Here is a 15,082-nt window from a genome sequence, read left to right as displayed (position 1 = left end):
TTTTTTTTTTTTTTGAGCTTCTAATCTGCGCACAGTCCTAACCTCCTGCTGTCATTAAAGCATATGATATTTATTCCTCCCTTGGAGTTTGGGAACTCTTAAATTCCTCCAGAATACTAGCCTTGATATTCAGAAGAATATGGAACAGGTGTTCCCCAAAGGCAAAGAGAAACAATCAGCTGAGAAATACAGCCTTATTATCTATCTTCAGCAAATATATCTGGCTGAGTATCAGATTTTTTTTTCTGTCAGCACCCCAAAACTCAGGGAAAATGGTTAATGGAAGGTTTCTATGAGTGCTGCACTAACATGTTCTCCTGCTCACTCAGGGCTTTCTTCTACAGCCATTGTTGCCAGCCAACAAGGCTCAACTCCCTCACTCTACCCACCCCCCAGGAGGTGAGAATGGTAAGTAACTTTTGTTAATTTGGGGCAACACGTAAAGCTGGGAGAGTTGCTACCTGGATCACAGAATCCCTAGGTGAGGAATAGCTATGAGGGGTCAGCGGTCTGGAATCCATAGAACCCTGGCCAAGCCTCTTGTACAAGAGTCTCCCATGAAGCCATGTGCCTCTGAGAGGACCTGTGGAACACAGTGTCCCCTAGGGACCAGTACTGGCCACTCCTGCAGTTCATTTTCTTGGAGTGCCACCTTGTGGTTGTTTTACCAACAGGCTGAGTGCCTGGTTATCTGTCCATGTTTCCCTTGCAGACATCAAGTGCCCGGATAAAATCAGCTTCATGGGCCCGGACTGGCTCACCCAAGGAGGTGCTGAAGGTGCCATTTAGACATCAGTTAAATGGTGTTGGTCATCCTGTTTGCCGTTTCCTCCATGACTGAAGGCAGACCCTTGGCTATCTCACCTCCACCAGACCTCCGGACTACCTGACCCTCCATCTTCCTCAGGAGCTGGAGAGCTGGTACTTAGCAAAAATATTTATTCTCTCAGCCACAGTCATGACTGTTGTGGCCTCTGTGGAGATGAAGGCACGGATAGCAACCAGGGGAACATGGCCTCAGCCCAGAGAAGCCACCGCTCTGTTCCCCAAGCCCTTGGTCTGCTGCCAGAGCAGTACCAGCCCCCCTGCCCACCAGGGAGGGACCCCCACCCCCAAGCACTGGGTAAGGTCTGAAGACAGCACAGCAGCCATACCCCTCACCATCATTACCACCATCACCAGATTCTGCATCTCCCTAGTGCTTTGCACCCTGGGAATTGGCAGCATGTGGAGGAACTAGAATCTCAGGAAAGAAATTGGGGGTTGTTTTCTACGTAATTGTGAAAACAAGGTCTTCAAATGTGGAGACTTCTCCCCATTTACATGAGCACATGTAAACGCTCACAACCTAGCCTGGAAAGGAAGACCAAGGCATCTGCCCCAATATGGCCTTGAGCTGCCTGTGAGGCAGGGGGCAGGGGTTCCACCACCAGCACAGGGCTCCCCAGGGACACTGGGAGCAAGCTGGTGCTGGAGCATGAATGGCATCTGTGAAGTAGAACCTGCGTCCCCACTAAGTCCTGCTGCTTCTTATTCCCCAACTCCTTGCCCTTTTCCCTTCCCTCCTAACCCCTTGGTGCCTTTCCCAGGGGGATCCCCACACTGGTCTTGCCTCTTCTTTTCCACTGCTTGGCTCTTAAGCCTCAGGCAGATAAACTAGTATTCTCCCCAGCATGGGGAACCTTGGAGTCTGCCAGGTCACCTTAGGGCAAGGCCCAGAAGGCAGCCCCTGGGAGCACCCAGCAGTTCTTGGAGATGTACTGTCATCTAGCCATCTGATATCTTCCTCATTTGGGGCCACAAATGTATACAGCCCAATTCCTCTGTCTACAAGTACATGATTTTATATAGTTCAGTCTATAACTTCCTTGTGGGCCAATATAAGCTGTGTTTCTTGGTAACACGTATTTTGTTTGAGGGGCCACTGGCCGTGGGAGGTTATTTGTTCCTTAGACCCTGAGATAACACATCCAAGCCATTACTTATTAGAGTCTCAGAATGTACTCAGTGGAGCTGTGCTTTGAGGCAGCCAACATTTCTCTGCTCTCCTTAGAAATGCAGTCTCCCAATGGAAGCTTTATGCTCTTTGTACTGGGAAAGTGAGGATGATTTGGTAGCTTTATTGGAGTCATGTCTTCCCCAAGGTGTGGGGAGCTTTAGCTTACTTGGCTTTTGAGGTATCATCCCTCCATTCTCCCCTCCTATCTTTCCATGACCCTCTGGATTGAGAGAGGTAAAGACTGACAGACACCAGCGCAGGCTGGAAAAGGGAGTGTGTGACCAGAGTGCCAAAAATGACTAGGAGCCGGAACTGCTCCGACTCAGTTTGGAGAATGGGAAACGGGACAGTAAGCACAATGCCCAGTAGTACTTGATTTCTAAGGACCCTGGAACCCTACACATGAGAGGCTTAGGGTCACCATCTGCTCAAGAGGATCCCCTCTGATCTACAGGCCTTTCCCCTAGGTGTCTACGTCCTCGTTTTTGTTCAAGTTGGGTTCTGAGCCCTCCCCAAAAACCATTGTTTTAGACCTCTTGGCAGGGCCCCAAAACAATCTCCCTCATACCCATCATATTCCTTCTGCCTCCTGCTGCCCTCGTGGGCAGTGCTCTGAGCAGTGACCTCCCTTTCCTCCATGGAAGTAGCTAGTGCAGACACCTTCACCCCACCTCACCTGAGTCACCTCAACCAAGAGGGTGACTGAATTTCGGCCTGATTATGCCCTCCTGGAGCTCCTGTGAGGTGGAGCCAAGGGCCCCTCTCTGTTCCTGTTTGTTTTAAAATATTGTTGTGTGTTTTGTATCTGTGGCACTGGCCTGCGGCATACTCTGTACATATTGTAAAGAAACTGTTTGGAGTAATTTTCTTTTGCATTGGGCAGGTATGGCCCTGCATTCCTGCCCTTTCCACTCGTTCTGTAACAGAGGATGAACTTCTGTATTAGCTGGGCAGCCTTGGGTTCTCCAGAAGAGAACAGGTTTTTCTTTTCCTTTTTAAATTTTCTTCTTAAACATTTGGCTCTTTGATCCTCATATCCAAGTCTCCCCTGAAGAGTAGGAGCTGCTCAGAAGAGCAGGTGAAAGCCACAATGGCAGATCCTGATGCTTGCCAGGCCTAGTCTTCCCTCCAAAATAACATGAAGCAGCAGCTGTGGAGATTCTTGACAAGTGCTAAGTGAAAGATTTGCTGTCCACCTCTACATGGGGAGGAGAAACACAGGTGGGAGCTACCTGTGGCATCCATGATCTAGTCAGAGGGATGAGATGCTCAGCAGGGATCCCCATCCTATCCCACCCCACAAAGAAAGGCTGGAAAAATTTGCTACCAAGGCCCAAGACCACCAGACCAAGCCTGTCTCTGAGCCACCCCTGCCCAGGCCCTCACAGACATTGCTCACTGGGCTTCCCATCGAGGAGAAGCTGAAGAGAGAGGGGGCCTCATCCCCAGATAGATCAGGCAAGGCTTGGAGAGCTGCTGTTTAGGATCCACATCAACTACTTCCTCATTTTAAGGTATGGCAGTTTCCTTCATCCCCTTTTCCTGCGTTGTACATGTACATGTATGAAATTTCCTTCTCTTACCCAACTCTCTCCACACATCACAAGGTCAAAGAACCACACGTTTAGAAGGGTAAGAGGGCACCCTATGAAATGAAATGGTGATTTCTTGAGTCTCTTCTTTCCAGGTTTCAAGGGGCCATGGGAGGACTTAGAGAGTTGCGAGTGAAGACTGCAGAGGGCTAGGAAAGTATTGTATACAGGTTTTGAGGCCACCCATGTTACTTATCCCGTATACCCTCTACCATCCCCTTGTCTACTCTGATGCCCCCAAGATGCAACTGGGCAGCTAGTTGGCCCCGTAATTCTGGGCCTTTGTTGTTTGTTTTATTATTTGGAAATCCCAGGAAGCTTTCCAGTGATCTCCTACCATGGGGCCCTCCTGGGATCAAGCCCCTCCCAGGCCCTGTCCCCAGCCCCTCCTGCCCCAGCCCACCCGCTTGCCTTGGTGCTCAGCCCTCCCACTGGGAGCAGGTTGGGGCGAGCTGGAGGCCCGGGCTGGAGGGGCAGTGTTGCTGTTCATAGATTTTGTTCCATTGGCGTTGCTCTGTTGGATTTAATTTCAGTCTTCCTGATTCTTCCCTTCTGTAAAGTGTACATTACCAAGTTCCTTGTTTTTTTATATATATATATAAATATATATATATACAAACTGTACTCTTTTTGCCTTTGTACATTCAGGCAAGAAGAGAAAATAAATCTTTTTAAGAGACAATCACAAATCTGTGAGGGCTGCTGGTTATTTCTCCTGGAGTTTGCTGCTGAGCTGCCTCTTCCTTCCTCCCAACTTTCCTGTTCTCCCTCAGCTTTCCTGATCTTCCTGGCCCTGCTCCATATGCATCCTCAGCTTCACTTTCCCTGGCTGATGGCAAGTTGTTGAATCCAGTGTCCAGACTACCTGCCTTGTAACCCTTTTCTGCCCAGCATTGTTTTCTAGCTTGGCCAGTGGCTTAGCCCAGGAGCTTTACTCTTGTGCCCTGGCCTCCCCTCTCTTCACCTTTAGATTCCATTCACCGAAGTGACTTTGGACCGCTGGGTACTCTGGGACCTGTTTCCTGGAGGCCCTGGCTTGGGAAACTCACCTGTGAAACTATGCAGCTGGGAGCTCTCTGCCTAAGAGTTTGCACTATTTAAACCTGCCTGGGAGTTAGGACAGATGGTTTTAGGAATGACCAGGAAACTACCCCTAAAACTCCCCCTACATTCCAGCCTCTAGAATGCTCTGATCCAGAGCTCAGTGGATGATTCCCAGCTGGTGGACTCTGTGGCTACCCCATCAGAACAAGGGCTAAGGGTTTATGGGTCAAGAGTATTTGATCAGAATTTTAAAGGGTGGTACACTCTGAAACACAGCCCAACCAAACCATTGTTTGGCCTCTTTCTCTTTTCCTCTACCTTCCTCCTCCCCCCTTTTTCCCCTCTCTACTTCCTCTTCTTAATTGGCTTTGGAATTGAAGTATATTTTTAAATTATTTGTTGTATTTATTGAATAAAGTTTTTAAAGTCCCTGTTCTTAAATTTAGACTTAGTTTGCCTTTCACACTCCACTCCCACCCCACCCCCAAAATATTCTACCTTCTAAGTTGCTTTTTAAACTGTAGTGCAGCCTTTTGGGTACCATATTTCTTTCCTGTCAGTGGTCTTCAATAACAAAAGTTTTTTTTGAAAAGGAGAATCTTCCACTGGGTGCTTGGGTTTCCAATTTAGCCTTTCTGACTCTAGCTGTATTGAAGAGGAACCACCAATAGGTGGCAGCAGAATCTCAAGCAGGTTTCTTGGGAAAAAGTAAGGGACTGGGTTTTGTATTGGTTCTTTTTCATCTGTCTTGTAAATTCCTTGTGTTTGAGTTTAGTATCTGCATCCTAAACTGCCAGCTGCCTTTAGGAATTACCTGCCCAGTGGGGGACATCTGATTTCGACTGAATGTCTGTAGTCCCAGACTTGCTCTAATAACACCTGCCAGGCACAGTGGCTCACGCCTATAATCCCAACACTTTGGGAGGCTGAGGCGTGTGAATCACTTGAGGCCAGGAGTTCGAGACCAGCCTGGGCAACATGGCAAAACCCCATCTCTACTGAAAATACAAAAAATTAGCTGGGTGCGATGGTGGGCACCTGTAATCCCAGCTAGTCAGGAGCCTGAGGCAGGAGAATCACTTGAACCCAGGAGGCAGAGGTTGCAGTGAGCCAAGATTACACCACTGTACTCCAGCCTGGGCAACAGAGTGAGATTCCATCTTTAAAAAAAAAAAAAACTTGGGAGTGGAGCTCATTACTTTTAATGAATACAAGTTAAAGAGTCCAAGATTAATTACTTGGCCCACAGTGAAAACACAAGCAGGCTCCATAAAGAGCCATGTGAGAGCCACAGCTTAACAGTAGACAGTTGCAAAAATGTAGGAGGTGGAAGAACATGCCCTTCACTTGGCAAAACAGAAGCAAAAGAAAAAAAGTCCTAGTAAATCCTTGTGAAATTTAAAAAACTGTGGTGAGGAGGATTCCATCCCCCCGGGTGCCACTGAGAGCTTATTCATCAGGCTGTTGTGTGGGGGACTGGAAACCACACCTTAGGACACTGAGCTCCAAAAGGAGAGAACTAGAATAGGGAAGGTGTGTGCTGCACCCTTCAAAGACCTCAGGAATGGGAATGTCAGGAGCTCCATGCGCCAAAACCCAGTTTCAGGACCCAACCTCCCCAGCCTTTTATAGAAAAGGAAGAGCTAAGAGCAGATTAGATCTTGGGTATAGCCTCTCCGAGATGAAGCTGATGTGTACACATCTGTCTCTCCAGGGGGCTCTGGCAGTGAGTCTCAGACTCCTAGCAACCCTGCATTTCACAGTGTAATATGGCCCCAGAGACCTGGGCCAGTTTATCTGTCCTCCTACACTACAGCCTTTTTTCCCAAGGAGCACGCACCACACCTCTATTAGGCTCTGGACTCAAAACAGTTTGGTAGGGAGTTGGTCCTAGTTCAGAAATAAAGAATAGACCAACCACAACTTTAAATCAGTTTATTGACACAGTAACACAACACACTTGCCTCCCTGACATCCCTGTCCCCCTCACCAAATCTAGATCTCTTCCCACTTCCTCTCCCCTTAGAAAAATCTGTTTAGTGAAAACAGTTAAGGGCAGGCCACTTCTACACTCCCAGCGCTACCCTAGGCCCTGCAGAGCAGGGTCTCAGGCACTACTCAGAACCTGGTGGGGAGGCAGCTAGTGCTATACTCAGCCAGCCAGAGGCATCCAGTCCCTAAGAACAGATTCCCCCACAATTCCCAGGCCCTGAGTTGCTATATATTCCTCTTCCTCTCTGCTCTTTGTGACCCCAGGAAGGAGACCTTGGGGCCTGGGCCTGCAGCCAGGAGCAGTAACTCCTGGCAGTGATTTGAGAATTAGAGTTTGGCTAGTGTTTTTATGGCCCAGGCATCCCCCTAAAAAGCCCTGGTGGTGGGAATAAATTTCAATGCCCCTATTTAAAATGTACTGATAACATTAAACAGATTAAGCCAGCTTAACCAAATGCCAGAATAACACTAAGCTGTAAAGAAGGAGGGGTCTGACCTGCTTACTCCAGGCCAGACACAAATGCACACAGAGAAGCCCAGGTAAGAGTGTCAAAAAACAACTCAAGGACACTGCCCAGGGACTGAAAAGCCTATACTCAGGAGTCCCTGGGGAGACAGGAAGCAAAGAAAGAAAATACATAGTCTTAATAACCAAAACAGAAAGCCAACAGCAGGGAAACCTGAGCCTGACAGTGCTGCCCACCAGCCCTCCAGGCCATGCCCCTGAACCCTGACAGTCCCTCCCCCTCTAGGCAATGTCCTCCCCTAGGCTAGATAGAACACATCACACAGCGCAGTTTAAAAAGCTTCTAATGCCAGTTCATAAACATCTTCATTTACTATTGGTGATTACATGTGAATAATGTGTTTATACTGTTCTTTATGGAAAACAATTTCAACGAGTCAACTCCGAGAACACAACAGGCAACCCTCATCCTGAGCCCCTCAGTGTCCTTTCCTAGACAGCGAGGAGCCCTCTCGTCTGTCCCAGGGCTGCCTAACTTCCCCTCTTCCCCCACTGTGGCTCTTGGGCAAAGCATCCTCTATGACTATTAGTCCTCATCGGACAAGTTCTGGTCCAGGGGATAAACCATGAACATCACATCTGGCCGAGAGGGGACACAGGGATGGCCTGGACGTACAATCTCAAAGCCCAAGAAGCTGAAGGTCTTCAAGAGTGGAGCTGCAGAAGACAGAGTGTTAAAAAGTCTGATGAGAAACACAGGGTAGGCTGAAATCAAAACCCCAAAGATGGAACAAATAAGCACCAGGCTTTTACTAACCCCTTGGGCACTTGCCCTCCCGCCATGATTTCCCAGGGTTTGAAAGGCAAATTCAAGAGTCCCACCTCATCGTGGAGGTGCTCCCTTCTCTCCCCCAGGCCCCACTGTCTGGGCTATAAGGCTCAGGCTGCTCTGACTCCTCACCTCTGTCTTCTCGGCCCTTCCTGAAGCAGATGAAGACATAGTTCACTTTCATCTTCTCTTCAGCAAACTCTAGCAGTGCTAACAATCTGCAGGAAGCAAAGAGAAGTACTGAGGCCCATCGCCACCTTCCTAGACCTCCCTCCCATTCACACCCCACCCCCACCAACCCAAAGGCTTTTCTGAGGCCTACAACCAGCAGTATAAATGCAGAAGCTCCGGGCGGGGCTCACGCCTGTAATCTCAGCACTTTGGGAGGCCGAGGTGAGTAGATCACGAGGTCAGGAGATCAAGACCATCCTGGCTAACACAGTGAAACCCCACCTCTACTAAAAATACAAAAAATTAGCTGGGCATGGTGGTGGGCGCCTGTAGTCCCAGCTACTCTGGAGGCTGAGGCAGGAGAATGGCATGAACCCAGGACACGGAGCTTGCAGTGAGCCGAGATTGTGCCACTGCACTCCAGCCTGGGCAACAAAGCGAGACTGTCTCAAAAAAAAAAAAAAAAAAAAATGCAGAAGCTCCAGGAGGAAGATTCCTATGTCAAGACCTCAAGAGCCTTGCATTCAGAAAAAAAAAAAAAAAAGCCACAGCACCTGAGAAAAATGTTATTGACTTTTCCTGTAATGGGAGTTGTTCATCTGAAAGTAACACTACCCATCTTAAGTAATGTTGTTCACAAGACAGAGTTTGGGGCCTAGAAAGAAAACCCAGTTCTTCAGGTGTCGGCCAGATTGCCAAGTTCAATATGATCACCTGCCACTGACAGGGACACTCTGGGCTCTAACACAGCCTAAAAGGATTTTCTAAAGAGGCTGGGACTACTCAGGAACTCTGTCCCTAGGACATTTCTTACACATCTTGGCCTCTTGGAGAGTCTGCCCGACCCAATGAAATCCCACTTACCTCTGAGCTTCCCGGCCGCTTGGAGGGTCTTTGCCCAATCCAATGAAATCCCACTTACCTCTGAGCTTCCTGGGTGGGGTGTGAATGGGAGGGGGGAGGTCTAGGAAGGTGGTAATGGGCCTAAGTACTTCTCTTTGCTTCCTGGCCTTTTAAACTACACCACTGTGTAGCTAAAGGGGGATTTAGTGTCTGCTGGGAAGAGTGAACCATGGGGCAATTAACCGGCAGGCATTTGGTTAATGTGATAACAATCTGCTTTAATTATAACCTAGAGCAGGCCTGTCTTACTGGCTAAAAATAACCTGTTACAAAACGGTATCTGCTTGGGGAGTCTAGAGCTAAGGGAGAAGGCACAGACTCCCCTACAATTCTGTTACCCGCAGTAAACATATACTCTTCTCTGGAATGGGAACTCCTTTCCCTTCCCCAGCATTTGGCTCTTTACCCTTCTTTGCTCCCATCAGCTAATAATCCATCTGGGATTTCTACAAACAGGCTCTGGCTGGACAGGACTGCATCCCAAGAAGAGACCTTCACCTCGGTGACCTCATACTGGAAGTGGACGATGTGAGGTTTTCCATCATTCACAGGGAGGTCCTGGGTCACAGTGAGCTTCTCGTCCTGGGAAGGAAAGCAGGGCAGAGGACCAGGTCACTACTGCTTCTGGCCATATCATCCACTCCCTAATCTAGGCAATGCCGGGAGTCCCCTTAGGCCAGTCTCAGGGTAGCGTGGGATAGAGGCCATGCTGAAAATGCAGAGTGTCATGATGGCTAAAAGGAGCTGTCACTTACCAGGCACTAAGACCAGCTGATGGTAGTAAAAGCTAGCAAGGTAGGAAGGGAAATATTTACCAATTGTCCACTAGGTGCCAAGTACAAAGTGCTGTCCCATATATTACCTTTATCACCATGACAAGCACTTCAGATGGTAATTAACAACTCCACTTTAAGTCTGAGAATAATGAAGCAACTGACCCGAGGCTCCAAAGACAGTGAATGGCAGAGATGAGATTCAAACCCAGGTCTCCCTGACTCGAAAGCCCACACTTTCCCCCAACACCATGTTCTTTTCCTTCCCTGTCAGAAAGGGAAACATCAAAAACAAATGAGGATATGTGTGAGGGTTTGGCTAGAGCCCCAGTCAGCCAAAGTCTGATTCCAAGTGGACTGTAGGGTCCGTGTTATCTTCCGTGTTACCTCCCTTGGGCACAATCTCTAAAGCCCAGAATTCAGCTACCCTGCCAACCTTCCATCCCAGTCTTAGTGAGAAGCTAAACTAACTTCTGGGCCTCAATTACAGCAGATTAAAAGGCAACAAATGGTGCTGTTATCTTTCCTCTAGTATTCCCAATAAGCCATGCAACAGCCTCAGCTGAAAGAGTCCTTCACAGTACCCCCACTGGCCTAGGCTAAGAGCCAGAGGACTACAGAAAATGATTACCGCCCTTGAGCAGCAGCTCAGTGGAGTCTGAGAAGGCTCCATCCCCAGCCTTCCATCCCAGGGTCCTCCTTACCTTATATATTAGAGCTGAGAGAGAAGGATCCCTGCCGCCCCCTCGCCCACCGGGGATCTTCGACAGTGGGTGAGGGGCATCAGGAGCACCACAGAGGCCCTGGAACAATGTGCCTGCAGCACTGGAGCTGGGGACAGTTACTCAAAGGCAAAATACTACTGTAAGAGACAGAGAGAGTGAGACAGTAAACACCAAGACTTGAAGATTTTTTTTTTTTTTTTTTGAGGCGGAGTCTCACTCTGTCGCCCAGACTGGAGTGCAATGGCATGATCTTGGCTCACTGCAACCTCTACCTCCCAAGCTCAAGCAATTCTTCTGCCTCAGCCTCCCGAGGAGCTGGGACTACAGGCGCATGCCACCATACCCAGCTAATTTTTGTATTTTTAGTAGAGATGGGGTTTCACCATGTTGACCAGGCTGGTCTCGAACTCCTGACCTCGTGATCCATCCACCTCAGCCTCCCAAAGTGCTAGGACTATAGACGTAAGCCACAGCGCCCGGCCAAGATGTAAAGGTATAACTCAAATCCCACCCCCACCCATCCCGGCTCGCTCTAAACAAGGGAAGGCTTATGAAGGCTCCCCAACTGCCCCAGCCCTGTGGGCTTCAGCTTCCAGAACTATGCTGCTGTCTTAGGGGGAACCCACCGTGTTGCAGAGGCATGGGGAAGGAGTCTCAAAAAGGCCAAGCTGGCGCGAACCTGGCTCACTGCAACCTCCGCCTCCCAGGTTCAAGTGATTCTCCTGCCTCAGCTTCCCAAGTAGCTGGGATTACAGGCATGTGTCACCACGCCTGGCTGATTTTGTATTTTTTAGTAGAGACGGGGTTTCACCATGTTGGTCAGGCTGGTCTCGAACGCTGACCTCCAGTCATCCGCCGGCCTCAACCTCCCAAAGCGCTGGGATTACAAGCATGAGCCACCACACCCGGCTGGAGTGAGAAATCATTTAACTAAATTCCTTAACGGTTAAGAATAAAACTAAATCCAGGGATTTAGCTCCCAGAGCAGAGGTACACAATAGTACATAGAATACTGTGATACCTGATTTGCCCCTGGTATGCCACCAAATGCGGGGCCTTCTTGCCCTTCTTTGCTCATCCTTTTGTGACCTGAGCATGGGAGGTCAGGTAATAGTGATGTGGTCAGAACAGACACTCAGATGTGCTGGGTGCAGGGTATGTGCTGGGAGAGGATACATGCTATGACCTGAGTAAAGAATCCAATAATCAGACAGATTGTAGCAGGTAAAAGGCTCCTAAAGGAGCTCCCTGTCACCTTACTGGCCACCTTGATTTTCGGATGGACCCAACAGGGCTGTAGATCTGCTCAACGGTCTTTGAATCCAATTTATTGGTTCCTTAGGCTGAGATGTAGTTCATTCCCTAGGCCAAGGGCCAAGTGAAGCAGAGAAAGAGGTAAATTGTGTGTGCGTGTACACACCACGACTCAGCAACAGGCCTGTTCCCCAGCCACCACACATCAGCCTCAGAGCAGCTGGAATGCAGTGGAAGTGGACACATATGGGGGTACTGCAGTGGTGTGCTGGGGCCAGCTCACACAATCGTGCACATCTCTTCCAAAATATGTGTTTAATGATGTCATGTTGGTAGCTTGAATTGGCCAGAGGAGGAGTATTGACACTGCAAAAGTCCCCAGATGCTGTAAATCAGAGTTTTTTTCCCCCTGAAAGCCACTGTAAAATGGTGTGAGGTAACTATTCTTCACACTGTCCTTTGCTTTATATAGCATGGCATGCCAATTTTGGACTCTCCTAAATGAAGAACAACAAAAAACTCACACCTAACATGGCAATGGTACAGTAACCGAAGGGGCAGTCCTATTAGCAGAACTGTATCTGCACTCCAGCTGAAAATGGAAGTCCAAATCCATCACTGCTTAGCTCCTAGGGTCTGTTCTCTCAAAGATTTCAAATGGAGGCCTACAAGTATACTTGGAAATTTCTTTGAGAAATGGATTTCCCACAAAAGTGTCCATGGGTGAGGAGCAGCGTCATTATCTAGGGGTGCACTTTGGGAGGCCAAAGAGGGAGGATCACTTGAGCTCAGGAGTTCAAGACCAGCCTGGCCAACATGGCGAAACCCCATCTCTACTAAAAGTACAAAAATTAGCTGGGTGTGGTGGCAGGCGCCTGTAATCCCAGGTATTCAAAAGGCTGAGGCAGAAGAATTTATTGAACCCAGGAGGTGGAGGCTGCAGTTAGCTGAGATTGCGCCACTGCACTCTAGCCTGGGTGACAGAGCCAGACTCCTCAAAAAAAAAAAAATCTAGGGCTGTAACCACATATCCACCTCTTCCCTCCTCTGGAAAACCTCAGGTCATCCTCACCTCCTCCACTCTTGGCCTCACCAACAGCTGTTAACAGAAAGGGCTGAATTGGGCGCGGTGGCTCACGCCTGTAATCCCAACACTTTGGGAGACTGAGGCGGGTGGATCACTTGAGGTCAGGAGTTTGAGAGCAGCCTGGCCAATATGGTGAAACCCCATCTCTACTAAAAACAAAAAAAAAAAATTTAGCCAGGTGTGGTGGTGTGCACCTGTAGACCCAGCTACTCAGGAGGCTGACGCAGGAGAATCGCTTGACCCTGGGAGGCGGAGGCTGCAGTGAGCTAAGATTGTGCCACTGCACTCCAGCCTGGGTGATAGAGTGAAACTTCAGCTCAAAACAAAAATGGCCAGGCGTGGTGGCTCACACCTGTAATCTCAGCAGTTTGGGAGGCAGAGGTGGGTGGATCACCTGAGGTCAGGAGTTTGAGACCAGCCTGGCCAACATGGTGAAACCCCATCTCTACTGAAAATACAAAAATTAGCTGGGCATGGTGGTGTGTGCCTGTAATCCAAGCTACTAAGCAGGCTGAGGCAGGAGAATCCCTTGAACCTGGGAGGTGGAGGTTGCAGTGAGCAAAGATCGCACCACTGCACTCCAGCCTGGGCAACAAAAGCAAAACTGTCTCAAAAAAAAACAAAAACAAACAAAAAAACAGAAAGGGCTTAACAGAGGACTATGCTACTGTTTTCAAGGACAGGAGTTATTTTCTGCTGGGGACAATGAGCTATTGTGATTCCGCCTTCCAATGTGTTAAGTGTCCAGACTAGAAAAAATAAGACAAGGGTTGGAGGCGGGGTGGGGGGGGGAGTTTCCCCAAACAAATGCACACACATGCACCACATCATATGATTCCCTTCTCATTCTCCAGTGACTACTTCTGGTCTGTGCTGAGGTTCCTGCAGGGGCATGAGGAGGGCTGGGCCACTGGAGAGAGCTGATTTGCTTCTATTGGTCAGTGGAGTTAGCCAAAGATGGGGCAAACCCCTCTGAGATAGACAGATTATCATCTTGTATACGAGGAGAATTAATTAGGTTCACAAAATAACCCTATCAATCACCAAGGCCCTTGCAATTCTAGAATTCTGGTGCCAGGCTCCTACTTCCAAAGGAATTATTCCTCAAATGGTCTTTAGATGAGCAAGCTACGTTCAACCTCTGCCCTGCATTCCAGCTACCATCTTGATTCTTAGCTAATTTTTACTTGCAAACAGCAGAAGCAATGGGGCCAACTCACTGAAACTATGAGAATAAAGTGAGGATATTGTTTTTAGACCATAATCCCCTTTGTCTTCCTAGAAATAATCCCTGGAGCCGGCCTGCCCTGTGTCCAGCACTAATCTATGAACTTGTGATATTTCTTTTTTTAAGCTACTCATATTTAGCAGTGGGGCTTGTGATATTTCTGGTTTCCTGATCTCTCTCCTCTTCAAATAAATGCAAGATATCTACGCCATGGTAACATGTCATTTACTTCCCCACTCTCACATACAAGGATCCTGGAGGGTCTGCTCCTCCCCCATAAATCTGTGCCGGAAAGTGAGTGTGTGTGTGAGTGGGGGTGAAGGGGTGTTTCAAGCCCCGGCTCTGGGAACTAGTTCCAGTTCCCCAAAAGAAACAGCTGGGGTTTGGGATAAGCTTAGTAGACAGTAGATCACAATAATTATCTTCATCGTCCACATAAAGCATCTATTATTAGTTACTTGCTGTGAATGGCAAACTGCTTCTCTTCCAAAAAACCTGACTGTCATTTCTGAATTGAGAAAGGAAGGCGGATGGGTACGTATGTGGTAGTTAAAGACATTAAGGGGCATGAAATTACCCAGTAATGGTCTTCTCTTCTAATAATCGCTTTAGTGTTCAAATGGTATTAAAGATCCGCCACCAAGCTCATTAGGAATAGTGAATCCTGGAAGAATTTAAGCACAACAGACAGTGACTTCTAAACACAAGTATTCCTATCCTAAGATCCAAACCAGGTTGGGTTTCATATTCAGTTTAGTCTTGTTTCTAACTGGCTCCTATCTCCAGCTTTTTCCAATCCTTCCTCATCTCCTGGTCACACCACTTGAGGACAGGCATGGTTTAATCTCAACCACCAAAAGGATGATTTAAGAAACAGGCTGGGCACGGTGGCTCATGCCTGTAATCCCAGCACTTTGGGAGGCTGAGGTAGGAGAAATGCTTGAACCAGGGAGGCGGAGGCTGCAGTGAGCTGAGATCGCACCACTGCACTCCAGCCTGGGTGACAGAGCAAGACTCTG

General features: G+C 48.4%; 2 protein-coding genes across 2 annotated transcripts in view; one reads left to right on the top strand and one right to left on the bottom strand.

Annotated features, from left to right (window-relative positions):
- The window catches only part of ZNF609 (zinc finger protein 609), a 221,184-nt gene extending 216,108 nt beyond the window's left edge, over nt 1–5,076 (top strand). The window contains exons 8-9 of the mRNA XM_011940408.1: nt 330–408; nt 713–5,076. Coding sequence (XP_011795798.1) covers nt 330–403 — 74 coding nt within the window. The 3' untranslated portion in view covers nt 404–408; nt 713–5,076. The remainder of the gene's footprint in view (nt 1–329; nt 409–712) is intronic.
- Nucleotides 5,077–6,554: 1,478 nt separating this feature from the next.
- OAZ2 (ornithine decarboxylase antizyme 2) overlaps nt 6,555–15,082 on the bottom strand; it is a 22,048-nt gene continuing 13,520 nt past the window's right edge. Inside the window, 5 exon segments of the mRNA XM_011940407.1 lie at nt 6,555–7,810; nt 8,055–8,140; nt 9,403–9,578; nt 10,474–10,554; nt 10,556–10,631. Of these exon segments, the coding sequence (XP_011795797.1) occupies nt 7,680–7,810; nt 8,055–8,140; nt 9,403–9,578; nt 10,474–10,554; nt 10,556–10,631 (550 nt within the window). The 3' untranslated portion in view covers nt 6,555–7,679.

The sequence above is a fragment of the Colobus angolensis genome, unplaced genomic scaffold (genome assembly GCF_000951035.1).
Source record: "Colobus angolensis palliatus isolate OR3802 unplaced genomic scaffold, Cang.pa_1.0 Scaffold19, whole genome shotgun sequence".
NCBI classification, from domain to species: domain Eukaryota; kingdom Metazoa; phylum Chordata; class Mammalia; order Primates; family Cercopithecidae; genus Colobus; species Colobus angolensis.
Note: the sequence above shows the minus strand (reverse complement) of the source record. Positions and strands in the feature narration are given on the sequence as shown.